The following is a 24,819-nucleotide window of genomic DNA, read 5'->3' as shown; positions in this document are numbered from 1 at the left end:
TGTGTTCTGTGGGTGTAATGTTTACGTGACGCCAGCACGGAAAACCCCTTTATTGAGTCACTTTGGAAGCTGGAATTTACCGAAAGAATCGTGTAGACTGGAATGTGAATGGATGTGTTTTGATGTTGACCGTGCAATGTTTGTGCAGTTTGTGCTATACTGTGGCTCAATCAATTTTGGTGCGGTGTTAGTGGATGACTCCCAATGTCCTAAGCAGATGACGGCAAAAAAAAGGTAAATACAAGTATAACCTTCTTCTTGTTCTTTACACTAACCACACAACCATGCTTGTGGTTACTGAGTTACCATGAGTCGAACTGAACTCAGGATGCAGGAGCAGCAGGATGTATGTAATCTCCTGGATACTATGCAAAGGAACGTCTTCCTCTTTTTCTTCCCAACTCAAACGCAACTAGTTGGATACCCAACTACAATCTCAAGATTACTGGCTGCCTTGATATATTATACCCCTAGCAGGAGAGTCAGTCCTGCGTAAGGGGAGTCCAACCGCACGGGATTTTTTTCCATCTCGACGCCGCTGGCAGAAAAGGATAGCCGAAGACTATTCTCCTGTACAAAGTCGTCTAGTTGCTATATGGCATATTTAGCCATATAGTGGGATGATTTGACTGTTCTGAAAAGCTGTGAGCTTTGGTCCAAGACAAGATTTCAGTGAACTCAGTTTAAAAATGGGTCGATCGTCTATTACGTCTCTTTGGTTTAATTTTCACTGTTTGATTCAGCATTCAGGCTTCAATTATTTGGATGATCCTCTCGAGTCACTCCGACCCCTACATAATAATCAAGATAAGTAGGTCACCGAGTATTAAGCCGTGCATGATTCTTTCCACGCGTACTGCAAGAGGTTCGTCGGTAACAATTAGCACAAACAATTTCTTCAAGGAATGCCCCGGACAACTTACAGTGTTCCCATAAACTTTATCTTGAAAGTAAATTTTCATTCGGCTCTCTTCAGCTGCGTACAATAAAGTCCTCCATACCTTTCCAGTGCGGGATCTTTAAGCATCATTGCCGAACAAGACTTCGAACCGTGCACGTTTCCCAGGGGCATATGTCGCACAGCAACGAAAGAAAGAAAAAACACCCCAGCCATTCTTGCGTGGTGCATGCTGGCGCCTTTGTGAGGTCTCACCAGTCTGCGTATATCTACCGACATCAATTCGGATAATTTATAGAGATTTGGTTGATGACTTAAGCAGTCGCTTTAGCATGCGCGACCGCGGTCGGAGGTGAAGCAGTAAAGAAAGAGTAGGCGAAAAAAAAACAAACGAATCATGTTTTACCATTCGACAACAGCACCAGCAACAACAGCGAAAACGAAAACAATCCCGTCCCGTCGGCTGATCATTACACAATCAAAGAGGTAGTGCATGCAATCCTGATCTTTTATGTGTCCTTATTATTTGGGTATTAAACGGCGTCTTCAAAGTCTGCGTGCCGTTTGCGAAGTTTGTTATTCTGTACGTAGCGGATCTCGCACCAGGACCATAAACCCCGTGTGACGGCAACGTATCGGCCTGTGTTGGGGAGATATTTGAAATGTGGAATACTCTGACTGGGGATGCATTTTCACGCTGGTCGTAATGGGAACTTTCGTTGGCCGTTTTACGACTCCCAAAATTAGCGTACCGTTTGCACATTGACACACCGTTGCCGGCCGGTAGAGAGATTTGGATTTCATTCAATTTCTTCCTGTTCGGCGCAACTTTCGCCGACGCACGCAAAAGCGTGTTGCTGATGTCGCGGCATGGTCGTAAAACTGGCAAAACTTAAGCGAGGTCTCTGTGTTGATCGGATGATGACGTTTTATGGGCCACAGTGTAATTGGCTGAAAATTTACTACTTTGAATCCGCGCACCCGCTGTACAGCCGGGGGAATGATCCTGCCCCGGTCCCGGGCGGCGTTTTTCGGTCCGTTCCGGTCACGGCCGTTGGCAGTAAATTGGCGTATCCGCTCCGGTCCGCGAGCCAGTTTGTGCTGGTTTTTTATCGGGGTGTCTGAGTTCGATAAATATAAACACCGGCGGCGTGTACACTCCAAAGGTGGAACGTCTGGGGCACGATTGTTTCCGAAAGCGGTAAGATGTAGACGTGCGGTAGCTTCCGGTGAGCACATGGCGCCCTCTGCTGGAATCTGTAACGAGTTCGTCATAGGACGTTACCCTTTCGGGGGAAACTATTCCACGTGCTGTACCGAAAATAGCACTCCAAGCTAAGGTATGTGAAGAATTTCTGACCTACGTCAGCTGCCAATTGCGTGGTGTGTGATATTTCTTTTCTTGCGCGCGCTTCACGCTTCACTTTGCCCTACGCAAAGCACAACCGCCCTGTGCTCTAATTAGCAATTAGACGCTAAAATCATCGTTGCCAGCCACGGATGATGTGAAGCTGTATCTGGCGATCTGAATGGATTGCATCCAGGCTAGCGGCAGCTGAGCAGCATGTCTTAACTTGGGCCCCGATACCGGAACAATCAATTTCAAGTGCAGTCCGTTTCTGGCAGGAACATACGTTCGCTCTTACCAAGGTAATGCTTACTCACTGCTCGGTTTTGCTTGGCCAAAGAAGCGTCAATAAGATGCAACCGTACGAGAGCGTTTTTTTTTTCTGCCCCATCGTTATCCTGCGCCCCTGCCTGGCTAGTCTGCACAAGAGCGCGTTGGAGTTTGGTGGCTTGGCGGTACACAATGGAACGAAATATGGCGGCGCAAGGGTAGTAGGCCCAGCAGATGGTCGCCATTTCGGTGCCGCGCTCAATTGGCGCTACTTATGGTGCGTGCACGGCACTACATGCGATTCCACTTAGTTGCGTCCGACCGGCACCTCGAATGGTAGCCGACCATCGAACGTCGATTAAATGGACTGGCGGCAGACGAATTTGGAGCGGTTGCCTGTACACCGCCGGCATCCCGGGGGTTGACCCTTATACGCGCGCCTGAACTGTCAATTTGCACTCGCCATCTGCGGCTGGTGGATGGAATCTGCTATCGGCAAATGCGATCGGGACTCAGGTCTTCGCAGATCCCGGAAACGCGTCTCCGTTATCGGATCGCACATTCTGTGGGGATTCTGAATGGGAAACGAAGATGGGATATCGTTACTGACGTTATCCCGAAAATGCCATTCACATGCGTCGGGCTGTTCCGCTCACATACATTTGCCATTAGTCCTAGACTGTGGATGTCACAGTGTCACAGCTTTTGTATATCTCACCTCGCCCAGCTGGCAACATGGCCCCGCGTGGTAATACAACAAAGCAGAAGATGACACCGGTACGTACCAACAAATAAACAAACACCACTAAGTGGCATCTGTTGATAGACCGGCAACTGTCCAAATCGGAAGCAGAAGATTTACATTTTCGGTACAATTGCGTCTGGCGCCCTCTAGCGGAGCGGAAGCGATGTCAGCAGTAAGTCCACCCCGGGTAGGTGTAGGTGTCAATGAGAGACGGCTTGTTGAGATCGCTCACTCAACGCACGCACAGTGTTTATATGCGCTGGCAGTAGCAGAACGCTGGTCTTGCCTCAACAAAAAAAGACGCAGAAGAAGACTTGCAACCATCGGCACACATTTCTGGGAGTAATTTGTCCGACACTTTGTCTGTCGCTCGACGGTATCACTTTGTCCGACGTGTGCGCCTTCATGGTGTGTTTGTGTGTGGAAGTGTAAAGCGGAGAGTAGGTGATTAAGGCACGTATGTGCATCCAATATATACAGCATGTCCTCACTCTCTACCCCGGGGTGTTCACCGATACCTTTCCACTGTTCCGGCGCTGGAATGTGCTTACCCAGGTCGTAGCCGACAGGGAAAAGCCAATAAACCGCGATGGCGAAGGGGAAACAAAAATGCAATTAACATTGCATTCCGCACCCTTTGACACGGGCGTGCGCACATGCCAATCTGTGCGAGACATTCGTCTCGATCGCAGCAGATAGGCTGCCTTGAACTGTATGCTCCCATACCGAGACTACCGCACCTTCCGCAACTCCCACGGCAGGTACCGCAGGACGTTATGGGGCCAACCTTTCAGAATGAGGAACAATCGTCGTTCTACATGCAGATTTGATAGAGGCTGTAGGACACCGGTAACCCTGTAGTTCGCGTGTGAACTAACCCAGTCAGCCAAGGCTTGTCCATAGAGCAGCCACCACGTCTCCCATTTCTGAAGAGTAATCTCGATCTCTCCACCTGGATCGGCCCCTTCCCGCCTGCTAATGTCACCGAAGACAGGATCTTTGCTCCCGTATAGTTGTGCACCCTTTGACAGCACTGCGCAAGTGTGAAGTATCGCAAGATAGTGCAGCACCTCGACTGGATACTACATCCACAACCATGCGCGAATCTGCCCAACCGTGTGGATGTCGTGTGTCTCGTGAATATTCAATCGAGCGTGCGATGTTCTAATCTTTAATTTGCCGCGAAATTTATACCCCGCATTAGTATTCCACTGATAAAGTGTTGGCGCACGGGGACAGGAAGATCGGGTCCCTTTCGGATGTATCTCTGATTCTTTGATGCGGGGGGTGAAAAGTGCCAGTAGGCAGGGCATGGAGCAACGCCAAACTGGACACGACTGGACGGGAATGTCACACCCTGAACGGCACGATAGCGTGACAAAGGGCAATTCATCGTGCACCAGGCGGGGGCCGTGTGGTGGCGCACTGGGATGCTAGACGACTGCGGAGGTACCATTTGTCAAAGGCGATTTTGCACGACTGACAGCTCTATCTAGCTAGTGGAAGATAACGACAAACGGGAGGATGACCGCTCGTCTACGTCTACGGTGGAGCTCTCTCACCTATGTCGGACTTGAGGTTCAGCAATCCCAGGGCCGTAACTCGGTAGTAATTAATATTAAGCTGAGATGTTTTAGAATTCCTGGAGATAGTGCGTAGATACCTGCACACCGTCACCATCTATAACTCATGTTCGGGGCAGCTCCCTTCCGTGTGATATTCCGTCTAATATCCGACTGATATATGCAACATTCTCGTCAGTAAAACTCTCCATAAGCCAAGCCAAGCATTACTCTAGCGCCTCTATCCATGTCCAACCGGCAACTACGAACTGAAATCGCATCTGTAAGAGCGCGTCAACAAAGACGACTAATGACGGTTGCGTGCGGGGAATTTATAGATTTCGTATGTAAGCCGCACACCTTTTTCGCATAACTTCCATGAAGTTGCAGGAGTTCTTAAAATAACGGCTGGTCCGACTTTTCCCACACCGTTACCGACGGTGTCGCATCGCAAGTCAGCCGAGGCCGGAGCGGGCAGAATGAACCAACCCAGAGCCGCCACAAGAATCTCTCGCCAACATTCGCAATAGCGCACACCGCATCCGTACACTGTCAAGCCGGACGGACGGATTGTGTGTCACTTAAGTTGCCGGCGTTGTGGTGTTGTGTTCTTCGCTTGGCCCCGTGCTGATGTTGTCGCCGGGGGTTTTCACACCGAAAGCAAATAAAAGCGATCGACGTGGGAGAAAAAAAAGCGGTAACAAGAAGCTTACCAAACCTGACCCATCACGCGCGCCTGCATCAGTACGATTAGTGTTGAGGTGAAATAGTGGCTACTGGAACCCTGGACACAGTTTTGTTTGGCGAAAAATGGCGCCGACTTTTTGCTTTCCATTTCACTTCTAACGCTGCGCTGCTAGCCAGAGCGGGTTTTCTGTCTTCATCCATGTTGCCTGCTATTCTCCCATCAGCATCAACAACATCCTCCGTGACTTCGTTTCGTAGTCGAGGTCGCGCTTAGGACTCATGAAGGCGCTCAAGATCTCTGCTCGCCGTTAATCCGGAGCCGTTTGAAATTTTCGATTCTCGTCGCTCGTGTCTCACCTCCAACCTCTTCCTCTCTCCACTGTCCATTCTTCCCTTACTCTCCATCCATTCCTCACGCGCCTTCCTCCTTCTTCCAAGCGATATTTGCAGCCATTTAAAAATCGTTTTTGCCTCCCGCTTTGCTTTCGCGCCTCTTTCGAATTCATAGCGGTACGGTTTTTGTGGGTTCCCCCTTTATTTTGTGTGAGTTTGTGTTTCTGATCAATCGAAACACGTTCACGCCCGTATCCGTTCGCTGTTTGCATCGAAACCGCTCACCATGGACACGTCGCCGCGGGTTTTACGGCGTCCCAAGCATCGGCAACCAGCAAGTCATTATGAAAATTTTTATTTCAAAAATCATAAAATTAGCTGACCGTAAACAAACGTAAATAATACGGTACTTTTCGCAATCGAAACGACCTTAAACGATCATCCAGGCGCCACACCGGCATCCGCCTCGCGTTGGCGGCATCCAGTGCAGAAGCCAGTCTTTACTGGCGAGGCGTCGAGCCGGCGTGCGAAAACACAATGTTACAAAGTCGTCGGCGACCAGGCGCTGGCCAACGGCTTTCGCTATATTTATAGTGCGATACTTTTGCATAAGCTCCGGAAGCGAAGGCGCTATAGTTCGGCCCACCCCATACGGGAGTCGTCCACTAGTCCATAAGTCGTCCACTTTCTACAGTTTGGTGGTGCGAAGGCGTTACTGTGAGGAGTTAGCCGGCTGGTGACATGCGGTGAAACTTTGAGCCTTTGTGACGCGGTGCTCTACCGTCGAGAGACGCATAAAAGACCGAGACCTTCCCAGAGCATTGATCAAGACTTGAGGCCGTACATGGATCACCGGAATTGGATAGAAACTCTCGCGCCCCATTCGGTGATGGGGATTTAAAATTCAAATCGATCGTTTGTTGGACTCGTTTACTTATTTATTTATTTGCCGCGGGGGGGAGAGTTTTTGTTTTGTTTTGTTTGGAATTGCCGATCGATCGTCCGAAGGGTTCCCAGCCGGGGCGCACGGTCCCAGAAATAAGAAAGCCAGCCAAAACAAAACATCGCAAGAGGAAGCGAGTCGAGCGGAGCGGGATTGATGATGCGCGGAACCGATCACTATCGCCATGAATGGGAAGGAAGCGGTATGCGAAATTGTGCATGTTAAACGGATGTGAAACACGACACGTTTCGGCAATGTGGGGCAGAGCAATCGACTGGCGGGAAGTGAATCGATGGGAAGAAAGTGGAAAGGCAAACTCACTCGGAAAGAGAAATCAAGGATCAATTCCAGTCGATATTGGTTCGAAGTGTTCGTGGCATACGTCAGATACTAGCTGCTCATTCGTCCGAACGGACAGCGTAAGTAGCATCTGTCAAAATTTAAATCACAAAACAGTGCAACACATTGCAACAATGTTGCTACCAAGGCACCTAGTGTCTGGTTGGTTTGGACCTCGGTTTAGTGCTGGATGCAAATCAACCGTGACAGCTTTTACTGCCACCTAACGATGCCATAAAAAGTGGAGGGACATTTATTGTTTGCGCTTTTACACGCTGGACAGTTTTGCATAATTGGATGCATCAGATGTGCACTTTTATTGGTTTTTATTCGCGCAGATTAGTTCACCCGCCACCATTCAACAACTCCTCTTGAACTGGGGGTTTGGTTTTATAGCTTTTTTATTGGTTTGCATGCAGAGTAGCTAGACTAGTCAGCAAGCTTCTCCCAGTTGCCGGTGCAAACATTTATAGCACATAAAATCTTGCCGAAGGCAATGACCAAGGATCAACTGGATCGTCAACTGTAATTAATGGATAAGATCAGTGCACCCCTGATGAGCTTGATTTATAACGTAGCTGAGTCACCATTTAACGCTCTTCAATGAACGTATAGGTGGTGTTTGTTGCTCAGTCTCGAATCTTTCTTTTGTCTTTGGCTATCGTCCATCTTGCTGTTGTGTCATTTCACGTGTAGTAACGCTTAGCTTTGAATTATACCGACACTTCCCTTCTGGGCGCTACCAGGATCACATTCTCATTCGAGGACCAGGGATCGCCAAAGTCTGGCACGGAATAAAATATTGGTAGGGCTATGACTAGATCAGAAGATCTCGTTCCTCAAGCATCAGAGTTTGAAATTCCCTGATGAATCAAGCCTTAAATTTGAGACACTAATGCCAGTCGCTTGGTATGTCCACTAGGTATACAATCTTACCTATCTGTCATGGACAAAGTTAAAAAATGAGATCTCCCCTTCAAAAATGCACATATTGAGCCTTTAATCCCACTTCTTCTGGGCTATAATTTGCGAAGATTAAAAATCCAAGCTCCTCAGCTCCAGTCTGTTGTTTTACTGTCTAGCAGATCCCTAATTTCGAAAAGTGTGCCGATCCCTGTTCTAGACGATCAACCTCGATCGCTTCACATATTCGGCAGTGGCAGTTTAGCATTTGCTATAATTATGGTTCGATCTGTTCTGTATAATAAGAACCCCATTTATGACAATAATACCCCTTTATTAAGTCTGACACCGAGAGCGAGGCAAGTGAGCTCGGGCGCGTGCTCCGGTCAGGATTTTGTGTTGCTTCATAATGTCTTCTCCATGTTTTGCTATCCGACCCCTGCTTCCTCCTCAGGGTCTGTCAGCCGAATCAGTATAGGCAGACCCATCCAACCCGAAATAAATTGAATTTTTTACTCCCACACGCCTCCCCCCTCCACTCGCTTCGATTTTGCTCTACGCCACCGTGGTCCCACCAGCCGAAACGGTACGGTAGTAGACATCCAATGGTGATTTTTATTCGTCCGGATTCGATTCGATTCGCGGCGTACGGCGTGTATGCGTATAATGTGTTAAAACCCGAGGCTGAGCAGCTTACAGCAGGCAACAGCATCACGATCGTTTCGCTGGATTTTCCTTTGCTTTATTTCTTCATTTAATGGCCCACCGTTTGATGATGGCAGGAAGCGCATGGGTGCGTGCGGGTGAGGCGAGATGGCGTTCGGTAGGGGTTCGGCTCGGTTGGTCCCCTTACGCTGCTAAGCCGGTCTTTATCTCGTAAACTAATTGCGGGATGATTGAGTGCAAACGCATGTGTACGGTCGTTAAATAGCTATAAATTAAATAGTAATGAAGATCATAAAATGGTATCCTATCTTCATCAAGACCGCAACAGTTCGCACCCGGGTGCGGCACCCGGGTGCATCGGCGAAAGGCGAATTCTAATGTCGGGCGGGGGCCCGGTTGTTTTCCTTTTCATGCCCCGCACACGATAAATACCATAAAGATTATGGCAAATATTTTTATTTACGATACGACGATCTCCGCGTGTGTAAAACCGGGGCGCTTAAACGCGGCTGCCAAAGTTGCCAAATATACTGCAGCGCGTCAGACTGCGGCGATCTACGCCAGTGAGGCATACTCTTATCCTGCGAGTGGGAAACTGTTAAAGAGTTAAGAGAGGACAGCTACAATGGCTTGGGTGAATTAAGAAGCTGAAGGGTATGGCTGTATCAAAGACATAACCTCAACATCCTACCGCCGTTTAGAGTAGTATACCCCCAACAAGATGGCGTCTCAATTCGTATCGGGCGGTAATATTTTTGCCAACTTTATAGCACGTACTGTGCACATTAATGGCTAGCAATGCAATAACCGGACGATGTCCAACAGTTCCACCAGCTAGCTGGTAGTTGCGAACGTTACATCCATTTATATATGCATTTTGTAAAACGTTACTTCGTCCCACAATCGTCCCTCAACTATGGCACGAAGAGGACGTGAACGGCGATTACTTTGCATGCACCTATCACCATGGCCAATGTTGGCCGCTCACGACGCCAGAAGTACCGTTTTTGCTAATATCATTAAAAAGTGTCACTCTTATATATATATACGTTTTAACGATCCCGGGACGTTCAGTAAACGCCTTTGTCCGGCGCGGTGCATTGATCCCCTACTGTATGTGCCGGACGTGGTTGGAATGATGCGCTTTTTGGTTCTTCTTGCACTGTAAAAAGCAAAAAACATCACGAGAACATCAGATTACGTCAAAAAAAGAAAAGGCAAGGCAATCAAAACAGAGCATTTGCAATCATGTCCGCCTAAAAGTTTGTCATTTAACGTCTATTTACGTTTTATTTGCGCAACCGAAGTACCAAAAAAAAAAAAACGATGTTCCCGTGAAAAGTGAGTTCGGTGAGGTATTTGAATCGAATCGTTACGATGACAGGCACTGCGGACATGACACTCCAACGTTTCCTGACCAATGGAAGCTGGGTGTTCTGGTTTTGTGTAGCTGTGTAACAGACATTCTTGGTAGAGTTTTGGGTCATGTCTGGTTCCTCAGAAAGAAAAACAAAAACCCATACAGAGTACTCTCGGCGTTTTCCTCTGAACTCTCTCGGCAAATGTGGTCTAGCTCACATTTCTTACGGCAAATTGAAACGAATCTGGAATGCTGTAGGGAAGCGATAAATTAGGCAAGATTTCAAGTGGAACTCTGTCCGGCGGCCTTACATCTGCACCGAGCGAGGTGACAGGGTTTTAGGGCGTGAAGATGAAGTGCCGACAACTCCGGTACGCTGCATACGCTGAGTAGGTAAAGCACAGACGGATTGGTGTCGAGTTATACGACCAAGAACATACAAAGAGAAGGTGCTCAGCTAAGCATGGGCGATCGTGAGTTGTAGTGGCGTTGTTTCATGTTACATTCGTCGCCTCCCTTTTTTGGGACACTTTCAAATCTGGTTATTATCAGCGAAGCGTTATGTTTCAATCAAACCCGTACCTAATCCCGTAGTTGTCCGTCAGATGGCGCCCGTGGGAGAGTATCGTCCCGAGACGAGACATCTCCCTCCATTAACATTTCGCATTCGAAGTTGAATGGTGTGTGAACGCGGTAGAACAATTGATTGAAGGCTCGACTGATCGGCAGCTCAGGTAGACTGGTTCCTGACCGGGGGTTTGTGCTTCAACACTGTCCCTATCATCTGTGCCCAGGTGTCGAGTGTTCGTCAGATGGGTTGTCGGGATTAGCCCTGCCCCGTACCGTGCATCCTTGAATGGAAGCTTCGAGCGCCCACCGTTTTCCTTTCGCTCATCTGCACCCGCTATTCCTGGTAGTGTTCGACCACCAACATCAATGAATCGCTGGGACTCTTCACACCGGGAGCATTATTCACCAGAAAACAACCGAAAATTGGTACAGTTGCTACCTTGCAGGGGGTTCCGCACGTACATCGGCCAATGTCGCACTGTAACTTCAAGACATACCGATTCATTCTTCTTCCTGCGCTTTGCTTCCAGCGAAGGAAGGAAGTAAGCAACCTAACAATTCAACTTTGCTTTCGCTAGGGCTGGGCAAACAGTGCGGCGGGTAATAATGTGTCTTGCTGCATTGACCTGACCTGCTCCGGACGACCCCGGGATCCGACACGGGCACGGAGAGTGGATTAGGCCCACCTTCCTCACCCTGTACTTTCTGTTTGAAGGATGTGTAGCTCTACAAATATTATTATTACTCCGAAGGTTTCCCTTCTATTTGACCGTATCGGTGCTACTTTCGGTCCTTTACTCAAGGCTAGAACGCAACCTGCGACAGCTTCTAGCTGGTTTGTGTATGTGTGTGTGTGTGTGACTTGCAATTAAAAAAGAAAACATCGTTAAAAAATACACACGATCGTCTGACAAAACGACAAACATTCCGAAAGGAAAGCAAAACAGGGATTGCAGATCCATGTCACGTTTGGCAAACGCCCATCAATGAGTGTGCGGTAGTGTACACAGCTCACAAGGTTCAGATTGCACGTCCTGGGAAGGCACGTCCTGAAACGTGAGTCTGCGATCGTATTAGCTTGGGTACGTCATTATCTTAGGTTCCTGGCGTGGAACATGAAGCAGCTCACACCCGAACCATATCCTTTTCTGACCTGCCTGCACGTATATTGCCGACGTGGGTGCGGACGCAAGGACTCCGAATGCTGGGCGGCGAAAATCTGACAACCTCCGGGTGTGCACAAGATTAATGATCATCTCTCTAATAACCGGCCGGAAGTGTTCATATACTAGAAGATCAAGCAGACTTTAAGGCGCGGACCTGCAGGTCCCAAAATTCTAGCACTAGCGCTCGAGACAGCTAGACAAAATGGCTGGGATCGGTGCGGCTAGATTTATGTTTCCCTTTGCACTTGGGTAGGCAGCTAATATCGGACAGGATGGGATGCCGTAACGAGCTGAAGCAAAATCAACACGCGCTCTTAGGTAATGACTTACAGGAAGTTTATGTGTCTGTGTGTGTGTGTGTGTGTGTGTGTGTGTGTGTATGTGTGTGTTTGTCCGGGCAAACAGAACACGACACGAAGCAAGCAAACTATCGCTCGACGATTGCATCGATACCTACGGCTTGACAGATTATTCTAGCAAATGTGACAACTTCTTTCCCTTTGTTCCGTGGAACCTCACCTTCCCTGAGCAGGAGGGTTGGGGAGGGTTGCGAGGGGTATTGGTTAGTTGTCCAATTACCGAACGATTAGATAACCGCTGTTTGTTTGCGGTTTCGTGTCTCGAACCGTACCGCCTATCATCGATCGACTGTTGCCTGCCAGCACGCCCTGCCAACACTTTGGACCGTACTTTAAGCCACACGGACAAGGGTTTGCCTGGTCCGCTCGTCGCTTACACTCGTGCGTGTTTCTGTGCACGGTGCACACTTCACGGTGTGCTTGTTTGTCCACAGCCACTGGTACCGGGGCCGGTACGGGTGGAAAACTTCGAGACGCATCCTCTTATTATCACCCGCTATGATGGCCTCACCAAAGCCGCAGACGCAGTGGGAAATCGATTGTCCGAACTTTAGATCACAGAGTAACGCCGCGCACCGGTATCATCAACGAAAACTCACTCGCACCGGTGGATTGGTCCTGCTTTTTGGGAAGCCCTACAACACGGGGCAAAGGTGCTTGCAGGGTTCTCTCTTCAGCTCTACAGGATCGGATCTACAGGTGCCGACCGGTACTTCACACTGTGTTTCACACTGCAACCGAGCGCGAGTACACTGGATGGTACATCCGTATCAGAAACCCCGACAACCGGGTTTGATGGTGATTAGACCACTGTACGCACTTCCCACGATAAGCAGGGTACCACAGATCGGGTGCAGCAGCAGGTCTGGAGGTGAGGATGTATCTAATTCCGCCCTGTTTGCCGCCGTTCCGATTCCTCGGAGGTTCGGGACCCTGAGGACGGCAAGCGCGGGACGATTGTGGGTGAAGGGGGTGATGACAGATTGGTTAGGAATAGCCGCACTTTAGTGTTTGCGTGTTCCCTCGGGCGCAGACATCCGATACGATACGCAGCATTGAGTTTCAGCTTGGAAGGCGCACCTCTCGAGGTGTGCGCATTGATGCGCGCACCCGACATTGAAATCTCTCCAATTTCCGGAACGTCAAAGCCGCCCCGACCGAAGAACTGGGTTGGGACCGAACCGAAATTGAGCCGAACGGTTCCAGAACGCGCTCGCTCGGAGGAAGTTAATGGTTGATTGAGATAATGCGCTGTTGTTAATAAGGCGCAACTTGGAAATCTTAGAGTCTGTAGAATTTGTGCTGGCCCGCTTTTGGATGGGCATCCCTAGAGACCGTTCGCCGCACTGGAGCTTCACATCCGTACGTGTATTTGCAATCGCCGTTTCTGGATCAGATTGGGCAGTGGTGTTCAAGGTGTCGGCTGCTGGCACGTTCACTCCTCACAATCATTCACCCTACGGAAACGAAGTGTCATTTATTCACCACGAACGAACGTAAAGAAGTTGTGGACGATGCGTGGACATCAAGAGGGGGAAAGAAATCCCCAACAGGAACAAGAAAACGAAGAATTCAAAAGCCACCCCGAAAGATTGAAACGGTGATGATGCCGCGCATCGTGAGCCACATTGTGTGTCGCACCGCCGCTGTGGGTTGGACGCGAGTGTTGGGCAGGGTACGTTTTTCCCAAAAGCTGGCGGCGTTATTTATTTAGCGTCCACCGACTGGTCGGAACGCACAACGTAGGCTCGGAACCGGACGGGTTTCTTCCTGTTTCGGCCGACAGCCCAAAACCGATCGGCGCACCGGTGTTTCACAGTGTAATAAATTTCCGACGCCTTCTCCGGCACTGATAACGATCAGGTGAGGACGATAAAATTTACCTCTCACGTTTCGGAGTGTTTTTTTTTCTTCTTTCCTGTTTGACAGTTGCACGCCCTCTGGTTGGCGCCCCAAAACCCCTGAAGCTTCAGATTTCAACCGCCACGGACGTGTGGTGAAGGATCCCCGCCCGGCAGACACCCTCGCGAACGCGGACCGCGTGGTTTGACACCTTCAAGGGTGGTCCCTAAATATTGCCGTCGCTGAGGTTGCGAGGAAACGACGAAACGGACGAAAGAAGCCTACAAGAGGAGGCCTGGGCGAATGAAACGATCCAACGAAACGCAATCGTTAAGATCGGTCCCGGACGACGGCCGTTGCGCGATCGCGCATACGCGGGTTATCTGTTGGGAGCTGTCGGGATCGGGAGCTTCGTGACTTGATTATCTCCACTCCGGTTTTCTAACCCTCGGGACTGCCACTCGCAACTGGCGGAGCCTAATTGTAAATAATTGATCGTTGCATTATCCCCAGGATAACCAGGATCGTGGCACGAACGAGACACGTCCGAGCTGCTGGAACCGACGGGGTCTCATAAATGCCCATCGTAACCCCGGGCATGTGCGCACCGTTGTTTATTTATTAATTTATTTATATATTTATTTATTTATGTATTCACTTGATGCCAATTCAAATAAGGGTTTCTGTTTGGGTTGTGGGACTGCATGCTATCCCTCGGTTCTTGTTGTATTTTTTTTTGCCACACATACCTCTCAGCTCCGGTAGGTGTTGGAGTCCTTTATTGCGTTGAAATTCCTGATTTTATTGCTGCTTAATCCTTTCGGGTCCATCCGTCCATGGTTGCCGCAGTGCTTCAAGCTTTCTTGCTTAGCCCACCATTCTAGAGCTACCTTTCAAGAACATACGTTTGCTTTTAATTTCGGATGGCCCTTGCTCACATTCGGCTGACTTCCAGCGAGGGCTCGCAGTGGATACATTTTCCTGAGGAACGCAGGACCCTATGTGCCTGAGTGTATCTGGAGGTTTTTTTTTGTGTGTGTCCATGTTCTGCTTCGCATCTCTGTTTTGGTACGCAAGATATTAACAGATAACCATCGCTTAATCTCGCCCCGTACCTCAACCACAGCCGACCTTGTGGGTATCTGTAACACACACGTTCGTGCTAGCACTCTGCCGCCGCTGTCACTACTCTGCAGCTTCTAATTTTAGAACCATAACCCAACATCCCAACACAGTAGTGTTTAAAACCAACACACGAACCTCGAACGAGCGAGCTGCGCGGAGAAGCAAACAAAACAGGAGGAAGGTATTTAAATCATCAATCTTACCTGCTTAATCTCCTTTGCCGTACGCACGCGGTGAACGAAGCCTGATTAGGGGTAATGGGATTCTCGCTTCCTTTCATTAAACGATCGGTCCAACCCACCTGTATTCCGGGTTTTTGGGGGGGGGGGGGGGGGGGAGCGATGAGGGGTGCAACCAGGCTTCGGCCAAGTAGTCACACTTCTTCGGAAGTGTGTCGGAACCGTGTGCCGCAACACACGACGCTGCTGTAGAAGCTACTGAAACAAAGAGGGCTAAAACCACCAATAATGAGGATTGCCGACAAGACTCTATACTCTGCGGAGCAGACGAGATCCACCAACTGGGGGCTGAGCTCTGAAGCGGTTCAGAGGTTCAAACAGCGTAGAGGACGCGAGAAGAAGCCGAAACGGACCACCGATGTCCATTTTCGGGGCTGCTACTACTGCGGGACCTATAGGAAAGGTAAGGAAGCGATTGAGGAACCTGCGGAGGCTTTACTGCTTGGGCTCCGAAAAGGAATTGCTGTTGTTGTGTTATCTTCTGCTTGTTCTTCTTCCTCCTCTGGCAGATGACGACAAGAAACGATGGCCATCCATTTGGCGGTCGGTTGGATCCGCTGGAATAAACACCCGCCACAAGACCCCACAAGATCGCCGAGACAACCAGGCGGTAGTTGACTTTTCCAATAATGGTGCGCTGGCCGGCATTTTATATTAACTGGTCAAGCCCATTACCCGCGTAGGCGGCTGCACACACGTACACCTCATTATGCACTGTTTGTACGTCTGGGCGGTGTGTTTTTTCTTCTGTGGAGTGTGTGTGTGTTTGAAGGCCCGAAGTCGTCCAAACCCCCGGGAACAACTTCATCGCTGCATCCCGATCGAGCATTTGCGTCAACGGACGGTTTGTTTGTCAACTTCCCTAAAACTACCACCAATCAAACACGAGCACGATCATTGTACGGCGTCGTGAGTCTGTCGCACTTCTGCAACGCCAAGAAGGGGTTTTTTTTGTAAGGCTCCCAGAGACCGCACGGGTCGAAACTGCACTACCCGCCTGTGGCAGTCTGTGGCAGGCCAGAGTCACGAGTCCGAAACAAGCGCGGGCATAATGATCGGTGAAGAACTGTCATTTACGTCCAACAGCTTAATTGGGTACGGCTAGGTGTCGAGCTCGGTACGCAGCCTCCACTGGCACCGGGCACAGATGATGAGCCTCTAACTCCCCCCTCCTCTGTGTCGTGTGCCCTCCCGAACCCCAGCTCGTATGATTACGTTGGTCGGCGTGGTCTACTCTTTGTTGCTGCGTGACTTGTTAGTTTGCTTGTGAACACACACACACACATACGCGATATTCTATTTAACATCACCAAGGCATCTTCGCCACGGTTCTTGTTTCTCGGCACACCGCACACAGCAAATAAGAACGCCACGCCACGGTTAAGAAAGCGCCCGGTCGCCGACGAAAAAGTGCGAAAAGCGCACCAACGTACCAAAAGCCCCAACACCTTTCGGCGGTATAGAATTTCTTCGCTTCGCGTTATGTGCTGTGCTACTGCTGATGGCCAGTCGCGCCCGGTCAGCGTCATCGCTTGCGGGCCAGCGAAGGAAGCGAACGTTCGGAATTCGGAGAGATCTCTTCCACTGGTCCCCGAGTCCGTGTCCGAGCAGTGGTATGCAGAAGAAGAACCATTGTTATTGGTTGTTCCAGCACGGGTTGGGGGGGGGGAGATCTCGGAAGAGCGGTGCAGCTTAAGTTGATGTCCTGAGCCTGTGCTTGCCGACCGCACCAGGACAGCGCCATCCCCCGCAGAACCGGCAGACCCATCTGCACTCCATTCATCAGGCGCGCACAAGCCCGTCAAGCCCTGCAGCCCTATTCCGACGCCTACAATTCAGGTGAGTTCTAACGATTCGGAGTTTGAAGCCTTTTTTTTTCTCGGCATGTTCCTTTCATTCTTGTTTCTTACCGTCTCCGGCTCTCTCACTCGCGTCTTTGTGCATCACCGGCACAAAGAAAGCCCATACAGGCCCCGACCTACAACACACCCCAACGGTGCACAGGCCGCCTTGCCACTATCTCTCCTGATCTGACCCTTTTGCGCCGCATTCTTCCCGTGTACCATGATTCGACCTTCGGACGCTGGTGCGTGGCGTGGAACCGTTTTGTGCGCCGCCTCTGTGTGTGTGTGTGTGTGAGGGTGTTTTCCGAAAACCCGACACAGCTCAGCACGCGGCTTAACTGGATCGCAGAGCCTCTCACAACTATGCCATGGGGGTTTTGGAGTTTCTGTGAGTGTGTGCTGCCTGGTCGGTTTTTTTTTTCGCTGCTCTCCGTTCTTGGAATTTCGTTTCCGTTCCTGTGCGTTTGTCAGGTCTCTCCCACATACCTCAAGGTCCCCGTACATACCAAGGCCAGAATCGCTTCCAGCGCTACTGCGAACAGCAGCAACCGCCTTTCATATATAGAGTGAGAGCAAAGGAGAGAGTTGGGTCGGGTTCGGTTCTGCGGTCTGTATAAAGGGAACGATTGGTGTGAATCATGTGGACCATATTTCAAAATGGTCTTAATTCTATACCCCTGCACCCATGACTAGATTAAATGGATAATCCGTCACGTTATTGCGAGCATTAGAACACATTACGGTGAAGCGCATCACCTTCTTCAGGTAACGCGCTCTGGTTACGCTCTGGTAGAATGCAATGAAAGGTTCTTACTGATGGAAGTTGCAGCAATCCTGTCGGGATCTCTGCACCATCTAGAATATGCAAGACTTGCAGGGGTAAACAGCTTTAGAAAGTGAAAGTTTCTAGTTGTTCTTGCAGATGACAAACATTGGTGAAGCAATAGCCCAAGCTATCGGAATACAGTGAGCATCCTTTTGTACGAGCCCACAGCCAGAAACCCTGAAGCTGCGAACAAATATTTAATCATTTAAATCAAGGGCATCCACTGGTCCATCTCTTCGCACGGTGCAGACATGACCGAACAATAAGACCATACGGCTCCGCATTCCGATCAGGAGGTGCTGGAAGGTTCTCGGCGGACGTGCCTCTCCCATTACCTCCGCGCGTGTGTGTGTGTGTCTTGGCCGGATGTACCGAATTTATGTGCAGAGTCCGCTCCCTCCGATATGCATTATAGGCCCGTCCGAGCACAGAAAGGAATTCATCGGAATTCGTCGGAATTCGTCCATCCGTACCTCCGCAGGCTTCAGCTTCAGCTTCAAGCTCAGCCCGTTGGTACCGAGGGTACCAAGGGTGACGGTGCGGAAATTCTTGGCTGGCCCTGCCTTTAGGGAATCTTAGTGTGGCGAGATTGCGGACGTCTCCGGTTCGATAAGCTTTGTTCGTCTTCGTATTTCTGTTCTCTATCCTCTATCTTGCTCGGGTCGTTTTGCTCGTCCGAGAAGGTGTCTTGCTTCTCGTCTCAGCCGTTTGCGCCGATGCCGCCGGTGTAAAGAAAAGATCGACGATGACGATTGTTTGCCGACGGGGGGTCTTTCTCGCACACACACACACACACACAGCGTCCGAAGATGAATGATTAATCCAAACCGTAACCGTAACCGAAGGGTAGACCAAGAACTGTCCAGTGCGAAACCCAGCAGGCAACGCGGGTCGGGAACCCCCGGTTCGGTTTCGGCGCAACTCCGACTCCCGAGACATCATGCAGCAGGGTTATTATATATTTCCTCCCGCTCTTGTGGATAAGAGGGGGAGGGGGGAACGGGAGAGGCGAAGAAATGAAATGTACATTTCACACCTCTCATCCCGGCGGGTGTGTGAGCCCGCACACCGGGTGCGAGGAGCCCTACCGTGGTGGTGTCCGGAGCTGACAGCGGCTCCGGGAATAAAGCGTTTTATAATTGTTATGATTTTATTACGTTTCTCCGAAATTGCTGCTGCGCTCGTACCGGTAATCTCGTTGGAAACGGGCCACTCACTGTCATCGGCACGACGGACCATCGGACCATCCATCGGACCACAGTGTCTGCGATGCTGCGGGAACAGTTCTTCACCGGCCAGACAGTGTGGCGTTAGATCATGCCCTCTCGCTCCGACTCACGTTTGCTAGACGTTTTGTTCCCTTTCCATCTTCAACTTTCTTCGTCATTGTTTGGAAGCGGAAACTAGCTCTTGAACATTGTTGTGTCAATACCATGTGGAATGGTCAGGAGAATACTGAGCCGGAGGTACAAAAAACCGTTGTACATCCGGAGACCGAATCGATGAGTTGGTAATTGTGGTGTTGTGGCCGATTGGATTCTGTCCGCCATGCAACGGGAAACCGACCAGAATGACTTTGAACCTTAAGTAAGTCTCACACAGGCAAATCATAGCCACCCCAATCATTGTCCACGTCCGTCCATTCTTCAGAGAAATTGAGAGAGATGGGGCGTCCGAATACCGGACTCTGGGAGTTAACTCTGGCACAATAATAATCGCAATTCCACTGATGTTTTGGCGGTCAGTTGCAATATCCTGATATTTTAGGAGGCTAAGAAACATCTTCTCGTTGAAATAATGTTTGAATGTTTGAAGTGCGAACATGGCGGCCTCTGTTCTTCGCTTGTTCAACATACATATCCTCACTCGTTTGGTATCGATTCTCGAACATTCAATTCCTTCCATTCCATTCGGGGTATTTTTTTTTCGCCCTGTTTACCGAGAAATGCCAAAAAAAAGCAGCAGGCAGAGAAGGGATATAAAGAACGAACCTAAGAAAGCTCCACCCTGTCCGTAGATGTTGCGTATCGGGAACGATCCCAAGAAAGCAGGATCGTCCGAAAAATAAATTTGTGAAACAGAACAGAACACATCTCGAAATATCTGATACCACCGGCCCGTGGACCTTCCCGAGCCCGACCGATTCCTACCGGAATGGAATGTCGGCAGTGGATGTGTCAGATCCGCGCCCCGGTTGTGTGGCTGGTCATCACCCACAGGCACATATTTGGCGCGCTCGCTGTGGCTAGATTTCGCGCGGCCTTTTTCGCGAGGTTCGTCTTCATCGCTGGCGTCCAACACTGCGTGGGGTAGTAGCAGCAAAATGGTGTGCCGGGCACGCACGTTCTTCACCCGTGACCCTGCTGATCTCTGAGCCCACAAAGTTCTGCGTACCAGGTTCTTGACAGCTTGCGTGATTTCCTTCTCACCAACGCCGATCCGAACTCAATGGTGCGGTATGGTGCAGCACGTGGTGCATATACACACCACGATGATAGATTATCCCGCGGGGCTCTGTGATGGCTGCGTGATGCTGACCACCCATTGCTGGTTCCATTCAGTCGGGCTCCGTACGGGGAAGGCTTTTGAAGCAGATCGATCATAAGGCTCGGGTTTGCTGATTGGCGAACGTGGCGAAGAAGGCCAAAGCGGGGATGACAAACACCATCGCTGAAATGAAGCGTATCAAGATCCCGTCACACCTCGGACTTTTACGCATTAAGGTGTTGGGTAGATGATGCTGATGACGCTCAGGGCGGAAGTGACGCTAAACGCATGTCGTTACTGAGACATTGGAATGTTTCATTGCTTTGAGAATGCCAAATGTCAGCCAGTTGGTTCTTGAAGCTCAAGGACAGTTTTGTTCCTGACATCAATTCCAATATCTGAACTTTTAGAATAAAATGAAGGATGAAGCTTTCTGAAGCGTCTTCACAATTCTCTTGGCAAAACATTGGTTCAGGTTACTAAAACTGATAGCTTTTTGATATAGAATTTCTTCTTGAGATCTACAACCTAAAGAGTTTTCCTTGACTTAGTTTACCATTAGCTGTATGGTGCACTACTGCATACGGGGAAACGATCTAGATAGAGGTCGACTCGTGGCCCTGCTGAGGTATGATCGATGATGTGTGCACCCTTTGCAATAACCAAGCGATTTTGTTGCCAACTTCTTTCTTTAGCGCCTTCGTCGGCTGGCGCCCTTAGCGTAGGACAACCCAGTCAAACTCTAGCTATAGGTCTGGTCACGATATGACTCAGGGATCCAGCTTCTTGGGTCTCTCCGTGCTACTTCGTGATCGTGCTGGTTCGACCTCGAATTACGAGGCCATGACACTGTGGGGAATTTATCTAGAAGTCAACATTGCTTATTGCAAGCTATGACTACATCTTAATCTAAGTTACAAAGAAGGTTGCAATCTTTTAAAGCTATTAAGTGAAACTTCTAAGCTAAACTTGTAACAGATGCGTTACGACATGCGTTACACCGAAAAAGGATTGGTGTCATCGGAGGCGTTAGCGCCACCTTGTGAGCAGTAGCGCAACTCGTATTTCAATCCTTCCGTGTTTGGCATGGAAATTTAGTTGGAAAATCTTGGAAATTATAAATTCACTATCAATTTCATTCTGGCTAAACATAATTTAATTAATTCAGTTTACTTTAAACCAATAATTCAAACCCGAATACTCAGGTAAAATGCTTAGGCTGTGCTCTGGCAGCGGCATAATAAGCATCAAACAAGACAAGTTCGATAGGTTTACCGACGTACATGAAGTTATTTTAGCAAACTTTCGATGAAACTAGGCGGGGTTTTAGACATAATCGAATGCACAAACCTTCAGCTAATGTTTGAAAAGTGGTTTTATAATGTGAAAATAATGAAAAAATAATAAAAAAACAGCTGTTGAAGTTCGATCAAGTAACGTCATATGGATCTTCTTCTTCCTCTGGTGGTCATACGGATAAAAATCTTTTTTCTGTTTCAATCTGTCAATAGTGCTTTATTAGCACCTTATCTCAATACATTTTGATACGGTATCAGGAAAAGTCAGGCAAAAACAAACTTATTAGTTCAAAGCCATGCTCGAAGTTGTCCGATGAAGCGATGGTTGTTTGTGTCTGATGTCTTTGTTGGAAGATTGTCAGAGCGCTGCCTTAATTGTTGGCAATTGGTAGTTGCAACGCTACGGTTTGATTTGCTCAGCTGTCACAACCAAGGTTATTACAATACACTGAGGTATATAAAAATATGATTTTAAGAAAAAAATTGTTTTCTCATGTTTATTTCCAGGAAAATAATAGTATTTTATGGCTTTTTAATTTCTCTTAAACCCACTTACGGGCTGCTTAAATCATTTAAATCTTTAACAGTTGTTATTGTACTTTTTCAGCTAATCCTAAACATATGGCATTATCTGTAGACATATTTTGACACAATCCTTCGCCGTAGAACGCGCCAAAAGGCGGCAAAACGTAAATAAAACATCGGTAAGTACGGTTGTCGCAATTTTTATCCAACTATTTATTTACCACAGCGCATGTACGATCTTACAGCACAACAGCAGCTTTTAATATTTCACACGATGAGCAGCACCAATGCGGCGAAGAAAAGCGTGAAGAAAAACCACGCACCGGAGCAGGTGTCGGTGAGTGAAGATACGGACAGTTCGGTTGATGAAACGGTCTCGTCGGGAGTGGATAATGAATCAAAACACAAGCAAGCAGTTTCCGGCAGTACCAGTGTGCGTCGATCGTTGCGAATTACGTCTCCGAATGTGCGCTACTCGAAGGACTACGTGACGAGCGAAAGGACACCGAAGCGGCGTGAGGTTAGAGCGGTTAGTTCGACCGACAGCGAGGATGATTCAATCCCATCATCGACGGGTGACGAGAACGGGGACCATGAGGACAGTTTGGAGATGCTGAACAATAAGGTTGCGGCAACAACGTTGTTCGAAGCGCAGAAGGATGTGCCCGGGACCGGTCTCTACGGTTTCCAGACGCCCAAGAAACGAGGATCGATGAGCGCACTGGCCCAAGCATGCAGCGCTACCCGTACGCCACGCTCGCCCGGATGCTTCAATCCGGTTCCGAAGACGCCGATGCATTTGCGCAAGCAGAACAAGAAAGGTAAAGCAGCTTGCTCCTCATTAGTTTCGTGCCTTGAATAATCGAGATTATCTCTGTCAGATTTGTCGAAAGCACTGCAAGCTTCTTTAAGGGAAGATTTCTCCGCCAGTGAGAGCGATTTCGAACCATCCGATGAGGAGGATAATTCGGAAGCGAGCGAGGATGAGGAGGAGGAAGAGGAGGATGCGGCTACCGACTCTTCCAGTGATGAGCATTCGGCAAAGGGACGCTTCCCTTCTGCTGGGCGTAATGCTGTGCCACTAACGCCGAAGGTTCCGGTTCCGGTCAAGCCACAACCATCCACCAGCGGAAGCCAAACGCCAGCCAGAACACGCACCACGCGAACCAAAGCGACCAGAACCACTGCCAACGAGCAGTACTTCGTCGAAAGCGACAACTACTTCTCGGCGTACAGCAACACCAAAACCGTCACGTCGGACCACACGCTCGACCGGCTCGGTACGCCTCGACTAGCGCCGGATGTATTGCACCGGTTGCTGCAGGAAACCAATGCTTCCAGCGAACATGCCGCCGCCATACAGGAGATGCTAACCGATCACGAACAGCACTTTGAGCGTTGGCTGTTTCTGCTGAACGAAGGCTTTAGCGTGCTACTGTACGGACTTGGTTCGAAACGTTCGCTGCTGCAATCGTTTCACCATAGGGTGTTGGCTGACCGGCCAGCCGTAGTAATCAACGGATTCTTCCCGGCACTGACCGTGAAGGATGTGCTGGACGCGGTGGCAAACGATTTGCTCGATCTGCAGCTGCAAACGGCCGTCCACCATGAAACGATCGATGAGATCGAGCTCGAGCTGTCGCTACAACCGGACCTGCACATATTTCTGCTCGTGCACAATCTCGACGGTGCGGCAATGCGGAACGGGCGCATGCAGTCCACGTTAAGCCGGCTGGCTAGCATCCCGAACCTGCACCTTATCGCCACCGTCGATCACATCAATGCTCCGCTGCTCTGGGACGCCTCGAAGCTCGGGCTGTACAACTTTTGCTGGTGGGACGTCACCACCATGCTGCCGTACAGCGTCGAGACGGCGTTCGAGAACTCCCTGCTGGTGCAGGGCGGTGGTGCGTTGGCCCTATCGTCGATGAGCAGCGTGTACGCGTCGCTTACGGCCAACGCCCGAGGCATCTTTATGGTGATCGTGAAGTATCAGCTAGCCAACAGTGGACCCACCAACCCGAACTATGCCGGGATGCAGTTTAAGGATCTGTACTGGTCCTGCCGGGAAGCGTTCTACGTTAGCAGCGATATTGCGCTGAGGGCTCAGCTGACCGAGTTTACCGATCATAAGCTGCTGCGGATCAAGCGCTCGTTGGACGGGTCGGAATACCTAACGATTCCAATCGAGCACGGTTTGCTGAAGAAGTTCGTCGATGAAACGGCGATGAAGTTGTAGAAGGTATTGCCTGTTTTTAGTATCTAGATTTCCTACACGCTCATTCATTGTGTTTCTTTGTTTTTATCCAAACCCAGTGCTCATCAATTTATTTCTATCAGTGTAATAAAACAAACATTTTCTACAAATTTAATAACATTCGGTAGACTCAACAAACCGAAACCGTTTTTTATCCTAAATTCTAGCGACTAGTTATTTGGTTTTCGTGGGATCTGGGATCGTGGAAAAAGAGATCAAGATAGTTC

At 49.4% G+C, this 24,819-nt stretch overlaps 1 protein-coding gene across 2 annotated transcripts; it reads left to right on the top strand.

The window, feature by feature from the left end:
• Positions 1-24,730, top strand: LOC118502915 (origin recognition complex subunit 2). 2 transcript variants are annotated; one of them, XM_036035653.1, is made up of 4 exons: positions 1-234; positions 22,418-22,514; positions 22,581-23,156; positions 23,217-24,730. In XM_036035653.1, exons 3-4 carry the CDS (start codon positions 22,610-22,612, stop codon positions 24,572-24,574), a joined length of 1,905 nt encoding a protein of 634 aa, XP_035891546.1. In that variant the 5' UTR covers positions 1-234; positions 22,418-22,514; positions 22,581-22,609; the 3' UTR covers positions 24,575-24,730. The 2 variants fall into 2 exon arrangements, with proteins under 2 accessions (XP_035891546.1, XP_035891538.1); XM_036035645.1 differs by lacking the exons at positions 1-234; positions 22,418-22,514 and having other exon boundaries at positions 22,560-23,156; positions 23,217-24,707.
• Positions 24,731-24,819: the final 89 nt, after the last annotated feature.

This window comes from Anopheles stephensi, chromosome X, assembly GCF_013141755.1.
Source record: "Anopheles stephensi strain Indian chromosome X, UCI_ANSTEP_V1.0, whole genome shotgun sequence".
NCBI classification, from domain to species: domain Eukaryota; kingdom Metazoa; phylum Arthropoda; class Insecta; order Diptera; family Culicidae; genus Anopheles; species Anopheles stephensi.
The sequence above is the reverse complement of the archived record's forward strand: the minus strand, read 5'-3'. Positions and strand labels throughout refer to the sequence as shown.